At 33.2% G+C, this 26,265-nt stretch overlaps 1 protein-coding gene across 1 annotated transcript; it reads right to left on the bottom strand.

The window, feature by feature from the left end:
* Window positions 1-2,928: 2,928 nt before the first annotated feature.
* Window positions 2,929-4,698, bottom strand: LOC104899550 (uncharacterized). The gene has a single exon (XM_010686765.1). The coding sequence runs from the start codon at window positions 4,696-4,698 to the stop codon at window positions 2,929-2,931; it is 1,770 nt and encodes a 589-aa protein (XP_010685067.1).
* Between the last annotated feature and the right edge of the window lie 21,567 nt (window positions 4,699-26,265).

The following is a 26,265-nucleotide window of genomic DNA, read 5'->3' on the forward strand; positions in this document are numbered from 1 at the left end:
AGCACCTATGTTTGGTGCATAATCCCACCAAGGGGAATCCTTCCGATACACAGAATTAATTCATTTAAGCCAGACACTATATTGCTTTGTTTAGACAACCCAAACATACTTACCTAGGATTGCAATATTCCCAAATAATACATTTTTAAATCCTAGCCCACATGCTGATTTAGTTTACACAAGTTTTCCCGGACTACTGCACCAGGTTTCTGTAATTAATACTAACCAGTCCACAAGAAAGCTTTACAGGTTTTGCAGATTTCTTGCAACACTTTCTTTGGCAGTACAAAAACCTAGGACCAATACATATGCAAACTGAGTAGGACACAGTTGATTAGTTGGATCCTTGTTGTATATGATAAGTTCCTTGAATTCCACACCCTAATTTTGCTTGTCATCTTTTCTATGAGCACTTTACACTCAACTGCAAAGATATTCTGGAAAAAAATGGGCACTCCCAAATATTTGAATGGGAGACTCTGTTGTACGAAACCTGACACCTCAGCTGCCCTTTACTTGTCCATGGGATCCATGCTACATGTGTGAGTAGCAGATTTATTAACATTAGCTTTTAATACTGAAGTTTATGAGAACAATATAATGGATCTAAGTAACAAGTAGATGGATACAAAGTCACTTTTGCAGTACACTATGAGATCATTTGCAAAGCAGATGTGTGGTAATCTTGTCTCCTTACACCACTACTACAAAAAAGGCCAAAGAGATCATATATAGGAGATTTGTTATGGTTACTAACACATTTCTTACACTTAGTAAACCATTGATTAGCGAAAATCAGTCTCTTAGGTTTAACTATTTGACTTATTGAAAAAATTATTCTGAGATTGGAGGCCGTTTCTCAACAAAAATGGTTTCCTTGAAATATGTTCATTTTTTCCATTAAAAAAAAGAAAAAAAAACACAATACTACTTAGGAGACTACTCTATAACGTGATTTTAGAAGTTACTTTTTTTCTCAATCCCACCACTTGTTGTGATGCCGCCACCAATAAAACCTCAAATCTCAATCCAATTCCCAATCGAAAAATGTTAATTTGCCTTTCCCAATTGGTAAATATTCCTGTTAACTGATTCACCATTCGCAATCTCAATCCAGTTTCATCGTCAGCGACCAGTAGCTTTTTGTCCTTTTTTCGCTTGCTTTTGGTGTAGATTGGGTTTTTTTAAATATCTTTTTTTTTTGGTAAAAATGTAAGTTGTATTACCAAAACCCAATAAGCACCAACAAAAACAATCATTCTAGCTTACTCAGTACAGTACACTGAAAAGCTCAAACACTCTAAGGATTATACATTTCCTTCTATAACAATATTAGATAGCCAGTTCCTATCTTCCCTAGTCCACTTCAGAGTTACACAACTCTGCAATATGTGCCTAATCTCAAGCTTAATTTCTTTCACAATGATTTCTGGATTTCTTACAGCATTATTCCAAAAAGCATGGTTCCTGTACATCCATAGGTGATATACCATAGCAGTCAATACTGCATAGTATGCCTTCTGTCTATTTCTTGATCTGCATTGTCTTCCCCAGTTCTTCCAAGAAGTGTAAATTGTTTCCTGATTTCCCATTCTGATTCCCATCCATTGCATGATGTTTCCACACACTATTTTGCTCCAGTGACAGTTGAAGAATAAATGATTACTTGTTTCAGCTTCAGAGTAGCATAACACACATCTATCATCTGACACAACTCCAGCAGCTTTCAATCTTTCTCGTGTTTTCAGCTTACCTAGCATCAACATCCAAGCAATGAATGAATGCTTTGGCACATTATAGTTGTTCCATACCTAATGATACCAATCCACCTTCATAAGAGGGCCTTTAAGCCAATTGTATCCTTCTTTCACAATGTAAGGCTTCACTGAATTAAGCCATTTATTTTACTGATATGCATTCTTGAACACCTCCTTCATTTTACAAATTGCCTTCCACACCCAACTTGCTGATTTAGGAGCTTCATACTCCCACCAATTGGTCTGTTTTAGGTACACATTATGCACCCATTTGATCCATAACACATCTTCCTTTTGGGAAACTTGCCATATATACTTCCCAATAGCTGCATTGTTCCAATTAAAGCAATCCAACAGCCCTATACCTCCATACATTTTTGGTCTACAAACCCATTCCCATGCTACAGGGAAACTCTTATTCAGGATCACTTTACCTTCCCACAAGAAGGCTCTACAAATTTGAACAATTTTTTTCAGTACACTTTTGGGCATTAAGAAGACTTTGTGCCCAATAAGTGTGGATGCTCATGAGCACTGAGTGAACCAACACTGATCTTCCTGCATATGACAAGTGTCTTGAGCTCCAACACACCACTCTATGTAATACTCTGTCAACTAGCATGTCACAGTCTGCCACAGCTATCCTTTTAGCTATTATAGGAACTCCTAGATATCTAAAGGGAAAGTGTCCTTTAGAATATCCAGTAAGTTGTTGAATTCTCACTTGAATCTCCTCTTTGACATTCCCATAGTAAATAGCTGTCTTTGCAGGGTTTGCTTGTAGTCCAGAAACCTGAGCAAAAGCCCTTAAAGCCCTTACCATTAACACCACTGATTGGACTGTGCCCCTGCTGAACAACATTAGATCATCAGCAAATATTAAATGTGTAATACTGAGCTCCTTGCATCTATGATGATACTCAAACCTTTCCTTCTTGCTCATTTTACTCAGTAGTCTTGTGAGGTACTCCATTACTATCACAAACAACAGGGGAGAGATGGGGTCTCCCTGTCTCAACCCTCTTCTCCCTTTAAAGAAGCCACAAGTTTCACCATTTATACATAAAGTATAACTAGGACTAGTCATACATTCCATTACCCACTTGATGAATTTTCCTGGAAAGTGGAGACCTTTCAGTAAATCCCCAATAAATTCCCAACTCAGGGAATCCTATGCCTTCCTTAAGTCTATCTTGAATGTACATCTAAGAGGCTGAGATTTCCTTTTATAGTGCTTCAACATGTCTTGGCAAATTAAAATGTTATGCATAATCCTCCTATTTGCCACAAAAGCACTTTGAACTTCAGCAATGAGGCTTGGAAGTACTACTGCAAGCCTTGTGCACATCAATTTAGTAATAATCTTATATAGTACATTGCAGCATGCTATAGGTCTAAATTGTGTGACATCTGTAGGCTGCTCTATCTTTGGAATCAAGCAAATATTGGTGGCATTAATCTGCTTTAGAAGTTTACCTGAGTGAAAGAACTCCTTCACTGCTGCACATATGTCCTGGCCCACACAAGGCCATGCCTTTTTATAGAAGTAACTGTTGTACCCATCTGGCCCAGGTGCCTTGTTGTCCTCAATCTCCCAAAGTGCTGCTTTAATATCAGCATCAGTAAATTCTGCACACAATTCAATCTGCTGATCCCTACTTAGCACCTTGCCTTCTTGAATAATTATCTGACTTACATGCCCTTTCATCTCATGAGTTGAGCCCAACAATTCCTTGTAGTATTCAATAAATGCTTCTTCAATGCCCTTCCTATCCTCTCTCATATTCCCTTGCTTGTCTTTTATCCTATAAATATGATTCTGCAATCTTCTCTTCTTAATGCATGCATGAAAGTACTTAGTGTTCATATCACCTTTATTGAGCCAATCCTGCTTAGCCTTTTGCTTGAGGAAGCTACTTTTGGCTCTGTACAAATCAAAGTATCTTATCCTGGCTTCATTCTCAAGCTGTTGATTTCGCTCATTTGTAGGATCATTATGTAATGCCTCCTGTAGTGTCAGCATTTGTTCTTTAGCCTCATCAGCAGCAACTTCTATATTAGAAAATCTCACCCTATTCAACTCTTTTAGAACCCCTTTCAGCTTCTTGACAATTACAAACATAAGCACTCCATCTATACCCTCTCTCCACACTTCCTGTATCTTGTCCATAAATTCCTCAGCATGAGTCCACATGTTGAAAAACCTGAAGGCTTTTGGTTTGTGGCATTCATCTTTTTCAAAGCTTATCACACAAGGGCTGTGATCAAAAATACATTCAGGCAAAAATTTTACAATAGCATTTCTGAAAACCTCATCCCATTCATCATTTGCTATCACCCTATCAATTCTGGAGTAGACTCTATCTCCTCCTTCCTGCTTATTGCTCCAGGTAAACTTAGCCCCAGTGGTTTTGTGCTCATTCAACCCACTCCCTCTCATACAATTTCTAAATCCTTCAACTTCACTCAAAGTAACAGGAGACCCTATTCTCTCATTCAAGTGTAACACATTATTAAAATCTCCCCCAACCATCCATGCACCTCTCACCTGAGTACTAACCCTCTGTAATTCTATCCACAAATCCTCTCTATCAGATGCTTCATTCATTCCATATAAAAATGTAACATAGAACTTCCTTCCTGTAGCTCTATGCTCCACCCTATAGTGAATAAATTGAGTGTGACACTCAATTATGTTCACTTGAAACATCTGTGGTAGCCATATAACCCAAATTCTACCTCCTCTATGATTACTATAATTAGTTACCACACTCCACCCATCACATACACTGTTAAAGATTTTAGGAAAATTACTACACTTCACTCTTGTTTCCAATATGCCACACAGCCCTATTTTATTACTCTTCAAAAACCACCTCACTTCTGGGTGTTTCACAGGGCTATTAAGCCCCCTTATATTCCAAAAACCTATCTTATCCATTAGGGATGATCTCTCCACCTCCTTCAGCTTCTAAACTCACTATTTTCTCCATTCTATTAACTTGTTCCACTCTTTCTTCCACCTCTGGTACTTCATTTTCTTATGCGATTTCCTCCCTACTCTCCTCTACTATAGTCTCCAGTGTATGACTCTTACTCTGCATTTGAACAGTTATCTGTGTGTCCCCCTGCACTCCTTGACCCTTTCCACCTTATTCAGGGTTAGCTGCCTTTGGAACCCAAATTTTCTTCGGTTTTTGGTTCCTTTGAGCCACTTCCAGTTTCTTCTGTCTACATTCCACCATAGTGTGGCCTATTCCTTTACAGTCTGCACACATGATTGGTTTACATTCATATAGTATTTGTTGCATCACCACAATACCCTTCTCATTCATGTATGCCACCTCTTTAGGGAATTCTTGATCCATCCTCACTTCCACTAGCACTCGAGCATACTCAAGAATGTCCTTCTGAGCAGTTGCTCTATCATATTTGATAGGCTTACCTATCTTACTTTCTAGCTTGTGCAGTGTTGTTGGTCCCCAGTATTTCAAGGCTAAATTAGGCATTCTTATCCATGTGGGAACCACTTTCACATCTTCCTTTCTAAGATCTACATCTGGTGCCCAATGCTTCATGAAAACTGGTTTCCTGTAAAACAATAAAGGTCCAGCCTCCATTGCTTTAGTTTTATTATCCTCTGAATGGAATCGAACCACAAACACACCATTTTCCAGCATCGCCACCTTATCCACTCCATACTTTCCCCATATTCTTCTTATGAAGCCATCAATAATCCTAAAAGGGGGTTTCACTCCCAATATGTAACAAATCAGCGCAGATTTGCAGTAATCCACCTCTGGTTTAATGTCCTCTTCAGTTATTCTAATCATCTCATCTTCACTATTGCTACTCAAATCCACATTTCCTGTGTTCAGATTTATCCCCCCTTCATTTCTATTTTCAAACAGAGATTTCCATTGATGAGAGTTACCTGGGTTACTAGCCAGCTGTTGCATAGGGTGAGGTGAAGGGTTGACACCACTACTTCCGCCTTGTCGTAATGGAGTACGAACTGATTCAACCCATTCTGCCAACGTATTTCTCCTTGCTTCAAAGTTCTCATGATCTTGCTTCGATGCCTTCATCTCTACGGAAGCATGACAATCAGTATCATCTTCCTCCGTTGTCCAACTTAAAGCTGAAATGTCCTGCAGTTCATTCACATTCTTGTGTTTCCTTGCATCTCCTGATTGAGGGAAACACATAACCTTTTCCTTCTGAGCTTGTGATACCTTATTTTTACCATGTCCCTTCTTGCTATTATTACCCTTCTTTGAACCTTTCGCCATGGTTCAGCAGCTGCTGAGGTTCAATGGAATAGTAACAATCAGCAAATTTCAAAAACCTAGAGAGAGGAGAGAGTTTCTCTCTCTAGACGTCATTTAAATCCACTAGTTGTTTTTTTTTTAAATATCAAAAGGAGCCCAACACAATTTATTTCTTCTACCTCCTCTCATCACTCTCTAAATGATATAGTAGGTTCTTCAAAAATGATATAGTTTCTACATGATATAGTATGTTTCTTCATGACATATAAATTAGAAACGAACGTCAAAGATAATGATAAAATAATATTATAACTTTTAGTTGTTTTATGTCAGACAAAAATAACGTCCAAAAATAGGGTGTAAATATTTAAAAAATTCTACCTCTTCTTGCAGAAAAATCTCGGGCATTTTCCCATGTCCCAATATAATACTAGTAACGAATATATAAAGCAAAGTATAAAAGCCAACTCATGAGGTTGTGATATTTGTCGTCCTTATTAGACGTCATTTGTCGCGCTCATTAGGTGCCATATCATTATCTTTGAAGATAAGAAGAAATATAGTTGGGTTCACACTAAAATACTTATGTATAGTAAAGCAATTATAACTTTTAATATATAGTTTCGAAAATTATATTTTTGTACCATTGGAAAGTATTTAAAAAATACTTTAAAACAGATTCATCTATACTATATTTAAATTTATACTAAAGTAACGTATTAAAAGAAATATCTCATAAGATTATAACATTTGGCGTCTTGATTGGCCGCCACATGTTCACACTTATTAAGTGCCATGTTATTTTTTTTTGCTAATTAAGTATTTTGATTCATGAAACTTCAATTTTACAACTAGGTTAGACACCCTTTTAACCCAAAGGACAATGGCGTACGAATGTCACAAGGATATCTACAACCTACGTAACTTGATTACAGGTTTACAAACCAATTATAATCCATTCTAGAGACCTTCTTAGGCATGATAGCTAACGCACGTGCTCAAATGATACACTTGACCTGTTTCACACTTAACTCTACGCTAGGCATTCAATGATTCTAATAAATTGAGTTCCTACCACTCCAAATGACATAAATCGATGCATTGATACTAGCTAATATCAAATTCTTCTGAAACTTAGAACGTCTATTCTCTTGAATTCTTCGAAGCAACATGGGCAGTTCTTCTGAAGTGTTGTATATAGCAAGCCAGTTCTTAATCAATATTAAACAAGCAACACTAAATCAACATTCAATGAACAAGTGTTGATGAGTTTCAACACCTCCATGATAGATCAAACAGTGATCACTTTCACTAATCTCTATTATATAAGCCAAGGGAGGAGGTGTGGTGTCCTCTTTTGAAGTGACTAAAATACCCTTAATGATCTAATTAATAGAATGAAAAAAATTACAAAAGCAAATCATTTAAAAATTCTCATTCCAACTTGCCATTTAAACAAGTTTAAAATGGTATATGCATCAAATACTTCAATCAAAAATTAAATGGACAAAATATTTATACCTTATAAAAAAAGATGGCATACATAACGTGCACATGAAAAGTCTGAACATTCACTAGCTTTGATACTCTTTAATTCAGTTAAACCAACTCATTATTTTTGTTCTTTATGTTCAATATTCTTTCACAAAAAATTAATGTTAACAATAACTCACAATCTTTTTATTTTTTTACATTAGCGAATTGATATATCTAAATTCATCTAACTGTTGAATTTTTCGCATTTAAGTTTAATCATAAATAAAGTACGAATGGAGTATCTAATAGACTAACAAATTTTGAAATTAACGCACGCATCGCGTGCATATGAAGGCTAGTTCCATATATTGCAAGGTTAGATGTTGTCTGTAGTCTTTTCTGTATTGCTGACCATGATATAAATCGATGCTTAGGCATACCTAGCCTATTCCAAAACACACTATCCCATGTGACATCAGAGAATTCACCATATAATCTCTCATAGACTAGCTTGACGAAGTATCATGATTGCATTTGTCTTAGGTCCTCTTGTGATAAAACCTGCGTCAATTGTTCTTTGACACTGCATATCTTCTTCCCATACCAACTAGCACCAGTGTTAGGTGCATAATCCCACCAAGGGGCATCCTTCAGATACACAAAATTAATCCATTTAAGCCAGACACTATCTTGCTTTGTTGAGACAGCCCAAACATACTTACAAATGAATGCAATATTCCAAAGTAATACATTCTGAATCCTAGTCCACCTGATGACTTTGGTTTATAGAAGTTTCCTAGGCTACTACGCCAGGTTTCCGTGAATAATACTAATCATTCAACAAGAAAGCTCTACAGATTTTGCAGATTTCTTGCAACACTTTCTTTGGCAGTACAAAAACCTGGGCCCAATACATATGCACACTGAGTAGGACAGAGTTGATTAGTTGGAGCCTTAATGTATATGATAAGTTCCTTGAACTCCACACCCTAATTCTGCTTGTCGTATTTTCTATGAGTACTTCACAATCAACAACAAAGATTTTCTTTGAATAAATGGGCACTCTCAAATATTTAAATGGAATACTTTGTTGTACAAAACCTGACACCGAAGCTTCCATTTCCTTGTCTATGGGATCCATGCCACATGTGTAGATAGCAGATTTATTAACATTGGCTTATAATCCTCAAGTTTCTGGGAACAGTTTAAAAGGATCTAAGTGACAAGTATATGGATACCAAGTCACCTTTGCAGCATAATATAAGATCATCTGCAAAGCAGATGTGTGTCAATCTCGTCTCCTTACACCTAATATGATACTTAAATTGTTACATGCATCTCACCCAATTTTGTCAATATCCTTGACAAATACTCCATGCATAGTACAAAGAGTAATGGTGACATGGGGTCACCTGGCTTCAATCCCCTTCATGACTTAAAGAAACCTCTCATTGTGCCATTTAACATGATTGAAAACATAAGTGTAGTAACACAACACATCACCAAATCTCTAAAGGAATAAGGAAAGCCTAAAGCAGTGAGAATTTCTCTCAAGATAATGTTGAACCAGGTCTTAAAGCACCATTCTGGTATGAACTATATATCTCCCATAAAGAAAGCCACTTCGCTTCTCCATGACCAGCTTAGGCATAACTTGTCTCAGCCTCCCACATATAACTTCTGTAATGCACTTATAAAGTGTATTACAACAAGCTATAGGCCTGAACTCAGTAACATTATGCGGACATTTAGTCTTAGAATTAGGGATTAGAGTTAATGGCAACCTAATGTTCGTTAGAAAAAGTGTGTTTGGTGAACATTTTCGAATACCTAGGGGTACATGGTGAATATCTGAAACATTGGGGGTATATGGTGAATGTTTCAATTTATCAGGGGTATTTGTTGAAAAAACCGTTAAAACTATTAGATAAGTCCATTAAGGGTCTGTTTTGTTCAACTTGTTTTGTCTTATCTTATCTTATCTTATCTTACCTTATCTTATTTTTTTTTCTGAAATGCGTGCAGATAAGTTAATAGAACATCTTATCTTATCTTATATTATCTTATCTTATAAGATCTTATATAAGTTAAAATAAGTTGAACAGAATGGAGCCTAAGCCTAAGAAGTTAAAGCAAGAAATGGAACTAAATACTTTAACTTAAACAAATAAGATCTTAAGCCCAACACTTATGTTTAATTAATTAATTAAAGTAGCATGATCTAATTAAATACGAAATTAATTTAGTTTCTATAAAACTTAGCCCATTTAATTAACTAAGTGATTTTACTAACATTAAACAGATCAAATTAAGGCCCAAAACTCAACCTTATCTAACAATGTTAAATTGGGATTGAGTAAAAAACAAAAAGTCAGAATCTAAAACAAACAGGTAGGTTTATACCTCTGCTCCCAAAAACAGCGAAGAATAGGACATCAGGAAGCTCGGAGCTCCGGCAAATGGCAAAGCACCAGGTTTAGTGGTGCGGCAGCAGTCCAATGTCATTCATTGATGTTGGGTTCCGGTGCATCTGGCACAGTGGCGGAGCCAGGATTTCAAAATCGAGGGGTCACAAAAAATTGTCGAAGATCGGGTTGTTTTCCCGTTGCCTTTGATTTTTTTGATCTAGGTGTATCACTCATCGTTTCCTATATTCATTATTTAATCAAATTAACACATATGAAATTATGAACTAACTATTAAATTATATGAAAATCAATCCATAAATTACCATCATAAAGAAACTAAATCATCATAGAAAATTATACTGTAAATTAATTAACACTACCTAATTTATAAAAATTTACATCTCACAATTTCAACATTCACAAAAAACATAAACAACAAACTAACTAAATGCATCAATCACTTATCACACATTACAAATTCTAAAATTCACACATATATGCAAATATTACAATTAATATCAACCAAATAAGATTTTAAATATAAAATTTAGGAATTAGAAAATAAATAATGTAAAAGAAGTAAAATTTGAATTCTATAAATAGTTTTACAAAAACTAAATACCTGACGGGCGGCTGACTGACGAGCAGGCTGCGGGCGCTGCTGATCGGAGGAGGCTGCGGTGCCGACTGCCGGTGCGGCGGTTCCGGTGCTGCGGTGCCTGATTGCCTGAAATATTGACTGGGCAGTTGGGCACTGTGGCAGTGGGCTGGGCTGCTGGGCAACAATGAGAGGGTGAGTAAAAAAAAATTAAGCGTGTGAATTGGAAAGGAAGGAGGGAGAAATTGATAGTTTTTAAAATTAAATGATTGTTAATAATTTTAATTTAATTTAAAACTTGATAAGAATTGGGAGTTGGGAAAGTGGGGACCATTCTCATTAATTATTAATATATGCTAGTGCCAAGTGGCCAAGTGGGCCAAAAAGAAAAATCACAAAAATCATTAATATAGGCATATAGCCGTTTAAATGCTGCTTTCCTTTTTCTTTCTTTTTTTATGAAAAATCTTTAATTTTGATTTGCGGGGTCACGTGACCCCACGTGACCCATGCTGCCTCCGCCTTTGATCTGGCAGCAACGTGATGGCGCGAAAGCAACACGAGGCAGAGGTGGCAGAGTAAGAGAGAGGAAAGAAGATAGGGGTAGCAGTGAGGCTACGACTTTGCTCCGGTGTGTCTGTCCAGTCGTTTGGTGGCGGAAGGGTTGGCACTCGTCGGTCCTCGGTGAAGCAGCAAGGTACATCATCGAATAAGAGATTCAAGCTAAGGAAGAACGAGGTGGAGAACAACGAGGGGCGTTAGTTGACCTGAAGTTATGTTTTATTAGGTGATACGACTTTAGTCTGTCAGTGCAACCTGTTAAGTTAGATGATAGTTTGACTTACGGAGAAAGGCCTGTAAAAATTCTTGATAGTAAAGTTATAAGTTCTCATACGAGGGATGTAAGATAAGTCAAAGTATTATGGTCAAACCATCATACTGAATAAGCAATAGGGCAAGCTGAAGCGGATATGCGCAAGAAATATCCAGCGTTGTTTTTCGAGGTTAGTTGTCGAGTTACAGAGTCGTAACTTCTTTTAAGAGAGGTAGAATGCAATAAAGTTTTGCGCTTTTACCATATTTATTGCATTTCAACATATTTTTGAGTCATTAAATGCATTTTAGACATGAGAACTTGAGTTAGAAACTATAATTTTGGATTTTAATCTGTTTTTGGAAAGTGATTATGACTTTTCGTCTTAAATTTGGAAGTCCAAACTTCTTTTAAGGGGTATACTGTAATACCCCATATTTTTGAGTATTTATTCAACTAATTTAAATATTTATTTTCTAAAATAAATATTTTAAGCAAAGGGTACTTTAGTAACTTAACTCGTTTTTAAATTATTTTGGCTGGAGATGACGCCAAATTTGTTAAACTTTTGGTTTTAAATCCTAGTCAAAATTTTATTAAATAAGTTATTGAAAAAAAAAAAACACAAAATATTGTTTGAGCCATTTCCTAAAACTTTCAAATTTATGATGGAGGTTACAAATCTTGGTTTAATCTCCTAATTTATGTTGAAGGTTACAAACTATTCAATTTAGGAAAGTAAGTACTATCTCTTGTACTCCTACAAGTACCCCATATTTAAAGCCATCATTTCACACAAAAACTTTGAATAATCCATAATTTCTTGCTTCAAGGTTCTTCCTTATTTTCTTATCTATTTCTAGTTTTATATTTCTTATTTAAGTTCTACTTTTCTTTGGTTAAGGGAAAAGATATCCATGTTTGGTACTCAAAATAAATATTATGCTCATGATAGGTTATTCATGTTTAAATTCATGTGATAAGTTACTTATTTGATTTTTATTAGTTGGTTAGTAGATCGTTTAAGATTAATACTAATTGGAGATACTAGTGTACTCTTTGTGCAAGAACAAGGTATGTTATGTAGCTATATCGTTTGAAATGTAGTTTTATGTGATAAAGTTGTTTATGAATTTAATGTTTTGATTGGATTTAGAAATTTGGTTTATTTAAAGTGGTAACGACATGTTATTATTCACTCTAAGGAATGATTTTATCAATATTTTTGCACCAAATTTTTGTTGTCCTTTTTGAAAAATTAAATCATTTTAACAAGGAAAGGTTTGATTGGTTTTTATGAACTTTTGATGTTCGAAAAAGTTATTTATGAGAAAAGGAGATTTATTCAGGACTTACAAGTCATACTATTACTATTACCGTTTCATTAACATCAAGAAGGGTTTATTCATGACTTACAAAGCATAATATTATAATTAGACCTTGATTAACATCCAGATAGGTTTATGTTTTAAAGTCCACTTGTTGCCAATTATTGCTACCCTTTGATATATATACGTGACGGGATAACTACCTTTGGGGGTGTGTGCACACTTAGGAATGGGAAGGAGAGAGAAGAAGAGAAATTCTTTTCAATATTATTTTTAATCCAAGTTATTTGGAAAGAGTTTGTTCTTAAAAGTTACTGTTGAAGTAATAGTTAAAGTGTTTGGAAAAAGTTTAATCTTGAATTATTAGTGATGGAGTTTTCGAAATGTAAATTGTCATGAAATAATAAATGTGTTACATATCTAGTACATATCGTACTCAGTTTTATACTGACGCGTATTTTCTTTTTCCTTTTTGGCTTTGCATTATATAACTTTTAGTAATCAGTTATGTAGGTGAATTTTTTATGTGCATGGGAGCATACTAGGAAGGAGATCTTCACCTAGATTAGGGTATTTTATTTATTTTGAGTACTAAGACAAATATTTACTTTTATCAATAAAGAAATTTATTATTTTTGGTTCAAGTCCTCCGCTGCAAGTTATTTAGTTAGTCACGTGATGGTAATACTCCTAAATTACTCAAATATATGTACTAAATTATTTATTTAAAAGTGAGTAATTTAAGGGTGTTATATTGACAATGACGAGGACACCGTAGGGGGCTGGGGGCAAGGATTCCTACCCTCCCTTTCTTTTTCTCTCACTACACTCATTTCCCTAGATTTGTATTGGGTATTTACTTTGTCACAATTGCATCATAATTTGCAGATAAGGTTGTGTGTTCACTAGAATCTTCATAATGTAAACTTTAAGTAGGGTGGTATTTCAAATTATATTAGGATAATTTAGGTGCAAAGTTATTACTGGTAACAAAAAAAGTAATCAAGGTTTCTTTTTTCTTTTGAAATTAAAAGTCATGTATTTGTTTGAAGTCATACGACACAAAACATATCAAATTGAAATAAACATAATTCTAATATAACAAAATAATGATCGTTGAATTGATCTAGAACTGAAGAAAACCCTAGTCTTTCTAGCTCATCGCCATCTGATGTAGCCTTTTGTGAGGGATCTGTCGAACTTATGTAATTTTGAGGTAGAATTGAGTTTAATTCAAATGATTGTGAATGAAGAATTGGCATTTGTTATAGCCCCACACTTTCGATCAACAAAATAATTTTAAGCTTAAGATTATTGATCTTGGATTTATACCCAAACACACAAAAGTATTTAACAAACAAAACCACCCAAGCTAGTCTTTTATGATTAATGGTTCTCTTATGGGGTTTTTTTCAAAGGAAAAAGGGGTCTTAGACAAGAAGACCCCTTATCTCTTTTGTTGTTTTTTATTTTTATGAACCACTTTAGTAGAACCATGAGAAGAGTTGGTGAAAGAGTGCATTTCATTTCCATCCTAGATACACTGGAGTTAAGTTAAATAATTTGTGTTTTGCAGATGACATAATTATGTGTATTAGGGGTGAGTACAACTCTTTATTGTGTTTACTTCAAGGTTTTGAACATTTATCTGAGGTTTCTGGGTTAGATGTTAACAAGCAAAAAACTCATATTTACACATCTGGAATGAGTAACCAGGAGGTGCAGAGACTTCTTGAGCTCTTTGGTTTTAGCCTGGGTAAGTTCCCTTTCAAGTATCTAGAGGTTCCATATCTACTATAAGAAGATTTCTGCAAAAGATTATGCTGGCTTGGTGGAGAAAATGACTTCTGAAATCAGATGTTAGAGCACTAGTAGAAAAAACCTCAAATGCTCCAGTTTTGTAGGCCACAAATGCTCCGTATTTGACGCGTAGCAAACGTCGCCCGAGCATTTGAGACTTTTACAAATGCTCCGGTTTTATCTTAAAAACCGGAGCATTTGTGTTACAAATGCTCCGGTTTTAAAGATAAAACCGGAGCATTTGAGCCCCTAAAAATTGGGAAAAAAAAAAAATTGGCTTTTTTATCCTGAATTGATTGACAATCATTTACAAGTAGATAAAAGTTTCATTTCTGATATTTTTGTTCATAAATACAAGATATAGTACAAATAAATAACAATTAACACCAACGATGATGACGACGATGATGATGATAATATGAATCTTCTTTGGAATATCCCAACGAGTTGATCCGCTCCCTTGGGATGAGTTGAAAAGGTGATGCAGCTGGTGCAAGTGAGGCAGGCCTTCTGGAGCCATGCATGGTAGGATCTATGACAAGAAATAGTATAAAGGTTATTTGCACAAAGTTCATAGTCAATAAACTCACTCCCAAATCAGCACCTGCTGATGCTAGTAAAAGACTATCGCAATGAATTATACCTTGGCTAAAAGAATGACTCATATGAGGAAAAGAAGTGAATGTACTTCTAGGAGGTGCTGCAACAGGATAACCATGTCTTTCATCGCTGAAGCCAAGGGTAACTGCAGGAGATACAACATAACCTACAGCATGCCCTCTTCCATCTATAGCCACATTTGATCATTGAACATTAGTTACCAAAAATATACACAAAATAAAGTGCATTTATCAAAATAAGCTAGAAGGAAGGGAGAAAGTAATGCTAAGGAATTCTATTAAGTACATTATATGATCCCATTAGGCTAAGGAACTCTATTAATTATTTAACTAGTCATATCCATAAAATAGTGCAGCAGATACCAAAAAAAGATCTGCCATAGGAAACATGCACATAAATTTGATATAAGAATCCGAAGTTCTTAATGAAAACTAAAGTAAAGACACAATGTACACTACATTAATAGTAGTGGACCATATAAAAGAAATAATCTTACGTTGAAAGTTGAAATAAAAGAAAGAAGGTCCAATTGGAACAATAAGCCATTGTTTGTGGAGCTTCTTTTTTCTTTTTCTTGGATAAAGCTATATGTGGGACTACATAATATTTTATAAATTGAGACAATTCACAAAAACCCAATAATCTACCCTTACTTAGTCATTTACTCACCTAACAAGGAAATACTCACATTAAATTGTCTATTATATCTACTGGGTATATACCCAAAATCAGGAAGAACTTATAGAAACTCAGCTCAACATGACAATATACTCTCCTCCAAAAAAAAAAAAGCATAATTTTTTTTTTGGAAACCAAAAGGAAAAAAAAGTGAACCGACAGTTTATCAGCCAGATTCTTAATACCAAATACCTAATCATCTTGCAATAATTTAACCTAGAATGACACAGCTATAAATCATATATCTTTTTCCAAAGAAACTACTAAAATTTCCACACACACACACAAAAAAAAAAATCCAGAAAAAATAAGAAAGAATTAAGTGAGGAAAAAGCAATGAGAATGCAGTTTTGTGGAAGGACAAAATTGGGTTTTAGGTGGAAAGCACTCCTTAAAAATGCTGGGTTAGGTCATTAAGCTTGAAAATTTTCTCAAAAACATACAAGATTTAACTGCTTTAGGAATTCAATGTATAACAAAACTACAATATAGTAGTTAGTAGAAATCTTAGAAGTGGCCAAATTATCAAGAATAGACCATAAGTTTGGACAAAAATAATGGTGTGAGTGTTTCCCAATCTCACTTCCATCAGGGGGTTTCCATTAATGCTCAGGTGTGAGAAATCTGACTATCCATGTTTGTGTTCTTAGCTTGATTCTCAAAGACTATTTTAGTTAATTGCAATGATAATCCTAGCATTAAATCATTCAGTTCAGCTATGGATTTAACATTTCGTCAATGTTTAAAGTATTATATACCAGTGGAATTGAAGCATGTCCAAGCACTCAACATCCAATCTTTTCCGTGAAACATCAATGCTCCCTTCTACAAAACTTCTAATTGAAGCCATGCCGGAAGCCGAGCTACATCCTGTCGAAGAATGTGGGTGGAGGGTCAGCCATATAATTGTTTCACTAAGTATAATGGAACTATAGTTAAAACATTATTAGGAAGCAGAAGATTAGAAAAGTTCTCTTACATGTCGTCTCAATAGTATTGGCAATACTAGCTCTATATAATCTTCAGGAGTTGATTTTCTAGGAACTCGCATAATATATGGAGGCTTTTCCGTAGATCTCATGACTTTGTAATTCCAACATCGCCACAAACTGACATAAACAGTTCAGTTGCTATAATAATCAAGATAATATTTTTAATTACTTTCCAATGGTGCAAAAATATAACTTTCGACACTATACATTAAAAGTTATAATTGCTTTACTATACTTAAGCATTTCAGTGTGAACACAACTCTATTTATACGTATCCTAAGCTTTATATATGTTTTTTTTCAATTTCAGACTCTGGTTATTTTCAAAGATAATGACATGGCACCTAATGAGCGCAACAAATGACGTCTAATAAGGACGCCAAATGTCGCGACCTCGTGAGCTAACTTTTATACTCTCCTTTATATATTAGTTACAAGTATTGTATTGGGAACCGGGAAAATGCCCAAGATTTTTGTTGAAGAAGGGGTAGAAGTTTTAAAATATTATACCCCTATTTTTGGCACTTATTTTTGTCTGACATAAAACAACTAAAAGTTATAATATGATTTTCTCATTATCTTTGACGTTAGTTTCTAATTTATATGTAAAGAAGAAACATATTATATCATGTAGAAACTATATCATTTTTTAACAATCCACTATATCATTTAGACACTCACTATATCATCCAGAAACTCATTATATGATCCAGACTTCACTCTATCATGCAGAACCAACATTACATGTTAAATCACATGTCATCGATATACTACACAACCTAAATCTTCGTGCATGTTTGAACATTAAAAATAAAATCTCCCATATATTACATATTATTTCACTATATGTTTTTCGTTAATAAAATTCAGTATATTGTATATGAATTCACTATCTCTGTGTCAAACTCACTTCACTATATAAAATTTAATATGAATTACGAACATTAATATGCAGCATAAGTGTTTTAATAATTGTAGATGTGAGATGCTTACACGCTTTTGATTTTATTTTGTTTGGTTTAGTATAGAGGTTTGACCTAATTCAAGATAAGAACTTGGTAAATAGAAATAGAAGTACTTTTCTTTCTCTCTCTTAATTCTCTATTTCTATAAAACCTCAAAATTGGTCTTCAACCTCCAATTTGTACCTAAAATCATCGAAGGATCGATGTTGATTTTATATTAACTCTCAACTACATAGCGCCCAGATTCCTTGCCAATCAACTTATTGATCTCCAAGTAGTGATTAGTAGCATTGTTGTATGAAATATTGGTGAGATCTTTTTAAGTTAGGAAAATTTCACAAAACCACCCTTTGTAACATATATTTTTCAAAAAACTACCTTATTAATTTTATTTCCAAAAAACTTCCTTATTTAACATAATGTTTTCAGTATACTACTATTTGACTTTTTTTGTTGACGTTAACCCTTAAATAGTTGCAGCCCTAGGTTGTCAGCAGTAAGTAGCAATAAACTCTCATATAGCGGTCAATTGTTAGTATTTTGAAAAAAGAGTTGTATAAGGTAGTTTTTTGAAAAATAATATTTAAAAGTTAGTTTTTTGAAAAAAATCGTTGTATCAGGTAGTTTTTCCTTTCAATGTATATTAGTTTTGATTGTTTTTAGGTTTTATTTTTGGCTAGTGTTCTACTGATTGAATTTGTGCGTAAACTTTTAGATATATAACAATGCTACATTTATAGTTTCTTTTTCCATGTAATTCTAAACAACGTCTGCAAGTCAAAAAAACAAAAAGGATAGCAGAATCTGTCTTAAGATGAATGCCTTTTTTGTTTTTCAAGGAGCATTTAAAACATTCTTTGAATTTATAAGACATCATCTGCCATTAGGGTCCAGTTATTTGTCCATAATAATAAAGCTCGCAGACTTCACAAAATAGTACTATTATATTGTGACTAATAGCTGAAGTAGCCGTGTTACATTGTCCCATAGAGATGCATCCCGCATTGTATCGTTCCACTCCCCATCTCCTTCAATATGTTGACCAACATGATTAACAATATAAACCCTCTTTTTAATATGCTGATCATGTCCCATCTTATCCAACATTCATGTTTGGAGGAGACGACTGATGAATCATTTGCTTCTTATCAAAGGGAAAGAAAATATGGGGAGTATATTTATTTGAAACCGTACCTTGGGGAAGTACTCAATGAGCAAAGATGACCGCTAAAAATCTATAATATGTAGTTCAACACATTAAGTTGAAATAAAATATAAGAAAACTCAATGTGCAAAGTTGACTGCTGCGGATTAGAGAAGCAAGGGATCAATAAAAAAAAAAGTGATAAATTAATCAAAGATCTAAGTAATCACCACGTCTGAAATGTAAATATGTAATTACAAATAATCCAGCCAAAGTAATAGGAATAAGACCTAAGACAATTCCAAATAGAAAAACTTCAATCATTTCATTTCATTTGAAAAAAAAAAACGTAATAAATTCGAACATGCATTTTTTGTAGATAACCCTAATTTTAATTGGATCTCTTATAACAACCCTAATTCTATTGAATTCCTAATTCCAATTGCAGTATATTATTTTAATAATAATCGCTCATTCCAATTATAGTAGGTTACTTTAATATGTTAGTATAATCACTATTTCCTTTTATATATTATAAAATTTTAAATATAGTATAAATAGATCATATATTATAGTACTTTTTAAAATACATTCCAATGGTATGAAAATTATAATTTTACAAACTATATATTAAAATTTATAATCAATTTACTATATTTAATTTTGTCATTGTGAACCCAACTCTATATTCGTATTTTAATCAATGTAGAACTCTATTTATATTCCAAAAAAATGACATGACACTTAATAAGCGCTATAAAAGACGTCCAATGAGGATTCCAAATATCACGACCTCATGAGATGGCTTTATATATTTATATGATATGATATGATATGTGCATTTGCATAGGTATATTCTAGTGATCTAATAACAAAGTAATTTTATGCAAATTCGATAACTGGTGAAAAAAAAATAAAAAAATTATATGGAATGATTGCGTAAAAAATCCTACCATATAATGTGAGATTCGAAGACTTTTGTCAAGATTTTGAACGTTTTAATCAATAAATTTATAATTGTAACATAATTCTAGATGGAAAATCAAGCTTTTGTTGAAACAAAATTATTAATATAATATTTTTGATTTCTTATATGGAAATAATAAAGGACTTCTAAGGAAACATATCATTAGAATATAATTTACCATAGTCATATAGCTAGAGTAAGATATTTGCATATTGAACGCAATATAAATTGAAAAGCATCCTCATACTGTTAATCTATCAACTAATCTCATAGCAAATATTAGTAAGATAGAAGCTCCGAAAGTTATTTCTAAATAAAAAAAAAAGAGTCTCAAAAGTGTAAACTATGGCCTCGCCAAGTGCTAAACAAGTTTTTCTTGGCTTCCTCCTCATTACTTTGGTCATGATTTCTAGTAAGTTCTTTTATAAGAAATTTCACTATCACTTTTTCGAAACATTTAATATTTAATAGAAGGCTTAGCAACAAAAAAAAAAAATTAGTTGAAGTTTAAGTGTAAATAGCTCCAAGTCAAAATGTAATTATTCTTAAAATATTTTTTTTTCCTAAGATTAAGCTAATTCTTGAATCGGGTAATTTATAGTACTCAGAGTATAAAATTATTTTAGTTTAGAATGAATTGTGAATATTATTCAAATAGGAGTATAATTTAAATTGGTATTTTTCATGTTAATTAATTTATCATCATTCTATCTTCATTATAATTTTGTTATATATTAGTCATATTATAACTTTATGAATTAAACCTCACACAAATATTTCAAGTCTATTATTGTAACCATTCTATGTTACTATAGAGTTTCTCATTCGATTGAATCAATCACTCAAAAATAGCTTCAATATTAGTACAACATGTAATTCTTTTTTCGAGATTAAGTTCCTTTAACACATACTAATATACATAATTTTGAAGCTAGCAACATTAACATGTTTTGGATCGTTTAAAATGTAACAGGTCTGCCTTCAACAGAGGGAGTTGGACCATCACCATTACTCTGCATAGGATCATGCTCAAATCCCTCGGATTGCAATAAACAGTGTACAAGCAAAGGTTATAGCCAAGGTGGTAGTTGTGTTGGCATAGGCGGTAGCGGAATGAGTTGCTGTTGTACACACTGATGGCAAACTTCAACATGCCAACAAATATATGTTCTTTTTGTGTTCTAGTTGAAGGGTATTCATGGTTTTCTTAATAAAATAATTTATTTGTTTCTGAGTTTTAACTAAAATATTATTATATAATATACTAAGATGTTGTTGCACCTTTTCAATTTCATCTTATCACTTTCGTAAATTAGGTGGCAAAAACATGACAATTGATGGAGATCTCTACAAATCGTTTGACTTGATCTCTTTTTTTTTAGTGAAGAAGATAAAATTGTCCAACCAATAAATCAAAAACATGTGAGCAATTAGACCTAAATTAACAAACACATTTTCAGAATTATATGAACATTTAATTGTTAGGAAAAATTTACTATAATAATTCTAACTATTAAGGTTTTGTAATAAATGATCCAAATCAGGAATTATTGCAAAATAATCTCATCCAATGAACTCATTTGAACTTCAAAGATACAAATTATGGTACAAGAAAATTGACCTTACACATCATACATCCACATGTGCTTTGAATGAGTTATTTATGGATATTTATGCCATCAAAATGAACCTTCTACATTAATGGTTCAATTCTTGATGGGAAAGTTTGGAGCATTAGCAGTTAGACCTGGATACCTAATTGACCTTTCTCGAATTTGGCAGAAATTTATAGACCAAATTTTAGGATTGGCACAATGCTAGGTCATAAAATGGGATATTTATATTTTTTTTTACTAAACCCGTGTAAAGTTCGTTCAATCCTTCCCCTTAATGTAAAAATATAACTCATTCAAACCCTAACCAAACACTCTAGCCGTTTTCTCCCCTCTCTCTTTTATTATTTCCCTCTTCAAGGTAAATCGTACTTAGGGATACCTTGGATACACTATTCCAGTACCCCTTAAAGTAGGAAAAAACTGTAAAATTTATATCTATATAGTATCGGTTATTCCTCAATTAGTTGGATGCACTAAAAAGACAAAAGATAAAACAATTGAAAGCAATTGAGGAGTGATGAGTTGTCCCCATCAATTGTACCTTTACACAATCTCTCTCTATGACTTTACCCATAAATTTCCACTTATCGAACACAAAAAAAGAAAAGCACAATTGAATGTGTTTAGAAGACTAGAGTATGAAGAGAGATTAAAAGCACAAAGGTAGAAAGGCACGCCGCATGCATATGAAAATCATATGGAGTAAAATACAAACTAAATGATAGAGTAGTTAGATTTGGATTATAATACAACAATATAATTGGTTATAATGTAACAGTATTTTGGGTTATAATATTACAAATTTAGTACTTATTTTTATTGTGAGACCATGACTTTTTAATTATTCACCGTACTCCATGTATAGATAGTAGGAAGCTCGCTTATCATGGCAAATCGTGCTTAATTAACTCTGTTCTAATGGGCTTGCATGTTTTTTGGACTCAGGTTCTCATCATTCCATAGAAATTTTTGCAAGAGATTAAATGCATTTGTTGATCATACCTATCGAGTGATGAGTATTATAGTCATAAACCAGGAAATCTAAGTTGAGAAAAGGTGGGTTTACGTCAACTAGCAGGAGGCCTTGGTGTTAGAGATATTATCAAATGGAATCAAGTAGCTTTGGGCAATCGAAACCAAAAAAAGATAATATGTGGATTCGTTAGGTTCATGCACTTTATATTAAATAGGATGAGTGGTAGGATTATAATCCTAGTCAGAATTGTAGCTGGTACTAGAAGATGATTTGTGCATCAAAAGATTAATTGAAGAGTGTGTTAAATTTGCAGCATGTTAATAATATGATACACTATAGCATTCAGTCCTACATGAAGTTTATGGGAATTGTTCCTCATGTACAATGGAGTGAAGTTGTATGAAATATGTTTAATGTTCCGAAACATAGATTCATATGTTGGTTAATGATGTTGGGGAGATTACACACTGTTGAGCATTTGTTTAAAATTCGGGTGCCTTCAAATTCAGACTGCTTATTATGTGGTGATGATGTAGAATCCCACTCACATTTGATTTTCACCTGTCGGTTTAGTCAAGGAATTCTCAAAGTCCTTCTAAGATGGTTGCAGATCAATACTCAGGGTGGTTTTATGATTGATGTTCTTCGAAGTATTTCAAATAATGGGAAGCCAAGATTCTAGCGCCAAATGTGTAATGTTGTTATATGTGCTGTTGTGGACCAGCTTTGGTTAGCTAAAAATGATGCTAAGTGGAATTTTAAATTGATATTGTACGTACAGAAACATGTGTATAGAATCCACAGAGTAATGACACAGTATTCTACCTAGAAAATGTTCTAGCTAGTATAATTGTTTAGGGAGCATACTATGGGTTGTAACTAGCTCGTTGTGTTAGGTTGTAGTGGTTTTGTGTGAAATACAAATTCCTAATTCCTTAGCAAAAAAAAAAACATTCGGAGACTCGATCCCATCAAAAGGAGACAAACTAATGCCATACAGGAAAAGAAACCATCATAAAGGTTGGAGATGAATTCCCACAAATAAAGACTAATTTATTCAATAAACTAAGAAAAAACTATAAACTGAAAATAAGATAGAAAAAGGGGCTTACCATGGAGTACGGTGAATAATTAAAAAGGCATGGTCTCACAATAAAAATACGTACTAAATTTGTAATATTATAACCCAAAATATTGTTACATTATAACCAATTATATTGTTGTATTATAATCCAAATCTAACTACTCTATCATTTAGTTTGTATTTTACTCCATATGATTTTCATATGCATGCGGCGTGCCTTTCTACCTTTGTGCTTTTAATCTCTCTTCATACTCTAGTCTTCTAAACACATTCAATTGTGTTTTTCTTTTTTTGTGTTCGATAAGTGGACTTTTATGGGTAAAGTCATAGAGAGAGATTGTGTAAAGGTACAATTGATGGGGACAACTCATCACTCCTTAATTGCTTTCAGTTGTTTTATCTTTTGTCTTTTTAGTGCATCCAACTAATTGATGAATAACCGATACTATATAGATATAAATTTTACAGTTTTTCCTACTCTAGGGGGTACTGGAATAGTGTATCCAAGGTATCCCCAAGAACGATTTACCTTGAAGAGGGAAATAATAAAAGAGAGAGGGGAGAAAACGGCTAGAGTGTTTAGTTAGGGTTTGAATGAGTTATATATTTACATTAAGCGGAATGATTGAACGAACTTTACACGGGTTTAGTAAAAAAAATATAAATATCCCATTTTATGCCCTAGCATTGTGCCAATCCTAAAATCTGGTCTATGAATTTCTGCCAAATTCGAGAAAGGTCAATTAGGTATCCAGGTCTAACTGCTAATGCTCCAAACTTTCCCATCAAGAATTGAACCATTAATGCAGAAGGTTCATTTTGATGGCATATATATTCATAAATAACTCATTCAAAGCACATCTGGATGTATGATTTGTAAGGTCAATTTTCTTGTACCGTAATTTGTATCTTTGAAGTTCATATGAGTTCATTGGATGAGATTATTTTGCAATAATTCCTGATTTGGATCATTTATTACAAAACCTTAATAGTTAGAATTATTATAGTAAATTTTTCCTAACAATTAAATGTTGCATATAATTCTGAAAATGTGTTTGTTAATTTAGGTCTAATTGCTCACATGTTTTTGATTTATTGGTTGGACAATTTTATCTTCTTCACTAAAAAAAAGAATCAAGTCAAACGATTTGTAGAGATCTCCATCAATTGTCATGTTTTGCCACCTAATTTACGAAAGTGATAAGAAATTGAAAAAGGTGCAACAACATCTTAGTATATTATATAATAATATTTTAGTTAAAACTCAGAAACAAATAATTATTTTATTAAGAAAACCATGAATACCCTTCAACTAGAACACAAAAGAACATATATTTGTTGGCACGTTGAAGTTTGCCATCAGTGTGTACAACAACAACTCATTCCGCTACCGCCTATGCCAACACAACTACCACCTTGGCTATAACCTTTGCTTGTACACTGTTTATTGCAATCCGAGGGATTTGAGCATGATCCTATGCAGAGAAATGGTGACGGTCCAACTCCCTCTGTTGAAGGCAAACCTGTTACATTTTAAACGATCCAAAACATGTTAATGTTGCTAGCTTCAAAAGTATGTATATTAGTATGTGTTAAAGGAACTTAATCTCGAAAAAAGAATTACATGTTGTACTAATATTGAAGCTATTTTTGAGTGATTGATTCAATCGAATGAGAAACTCTATAGTAACATAGAATGGTTAGAATAATAGACTTGAAATATTTGTGTGAGGTTTAATTCATAAAGTAATAATATGACTAATATATAACAAAATTATAATGAAGATAGAATGATGATAAATTAATTAACATGAAAAATACCGAATTTGAATTATACTCCTATTTGAATAATATTCACAATTCATTCTAAACTAAAATAATTTTATACTCTGAGTACTATAAATTACCTGATTCAAGAATTAACTTAATCTTTGGAAAAAAAACTATTTTCAGAATAATTACATTTTGACTTGGAGCTATTTACACTAAAACTTCAACTAATTTTTTTTTTTGTTGCTAAGCCTTCTATTAAATATTAAATGTTTCGAAAAAGTGATAGCGAAATTTCTTATAAAAGAACTTACTAGAAATCATGACCAAAGTAATGAGGAGGAAGCCAAGAAAAACTTGTTTAGCACTTGGCGAGGCCATTGTTTACACTTTTGAGACTCTTTTTTTTTTATTTAGAAATGACTTTCAGAGCTTCTATCTTACTAATATTTGCTATGAGATTAGTTGATTAACAGTATGAGGATGCTTTTCAATTTATATTGCGTTCAATATGCAAATATCTTACTCTAGCTATATGACTATGGTAAATTATATTCTAATGATATGTTTCCTTAGAAGTCCTTTATTATTTCCATATAAGAAATCAAAAATATTATATTAATAATTTCGTTTCAACAAAAGCTTGATTTTCCATTTAGAATTATGTTACAATTATAATTTTATTGATTAAAACGTTCAAAATCTTGACAAAAGTCTTCGAATCTCACATTATATGGTAGGATTTTTTACGCAATCATTCCATATAATTTTTTTATTTTTTTTTCACCAGTTATCGAATTTGCATAAAATTACTTTGTTATTAGATCACTAGAATATACCTATGCAAATGCACATATCATATCATATCATATAAATATATAAAGCCATCTCACGAGGTCGCGATATTTGGAATCCTCATTGGACGTCTTTTATCGCGCTTATTAAGTGTCGTGTCATTTTTTTGGAATATAAATAGAGTTCTACATTGCTTAAAATACGAA

Source organism: Beta vulgaris, chromosome 7 (genome assembly GCF_026745355.1).
Source record: "Beta vulgaris subsp. vulgaris cultivar EL10 chromosome 7, EL10.2, whole genome shotgun sequence".
NCBI classification, from domain to species: Eukaryota; Viridiplantae; Streptophyta; class Magnoliopsida; order Caryophyllales; family Amaranthaceae; genus Beta; species Beta vulgaris.

Bases quoted from the DNA above. Each gene is read 5' to 3' on its own strand.
- LOC104899550 (XM_010686765.1), bottom strand. From the start codon at position 4,698: ATGGATAAGATAGGTTTTTGGAATATAAGGGGGCTTAATAGCCCTGTG.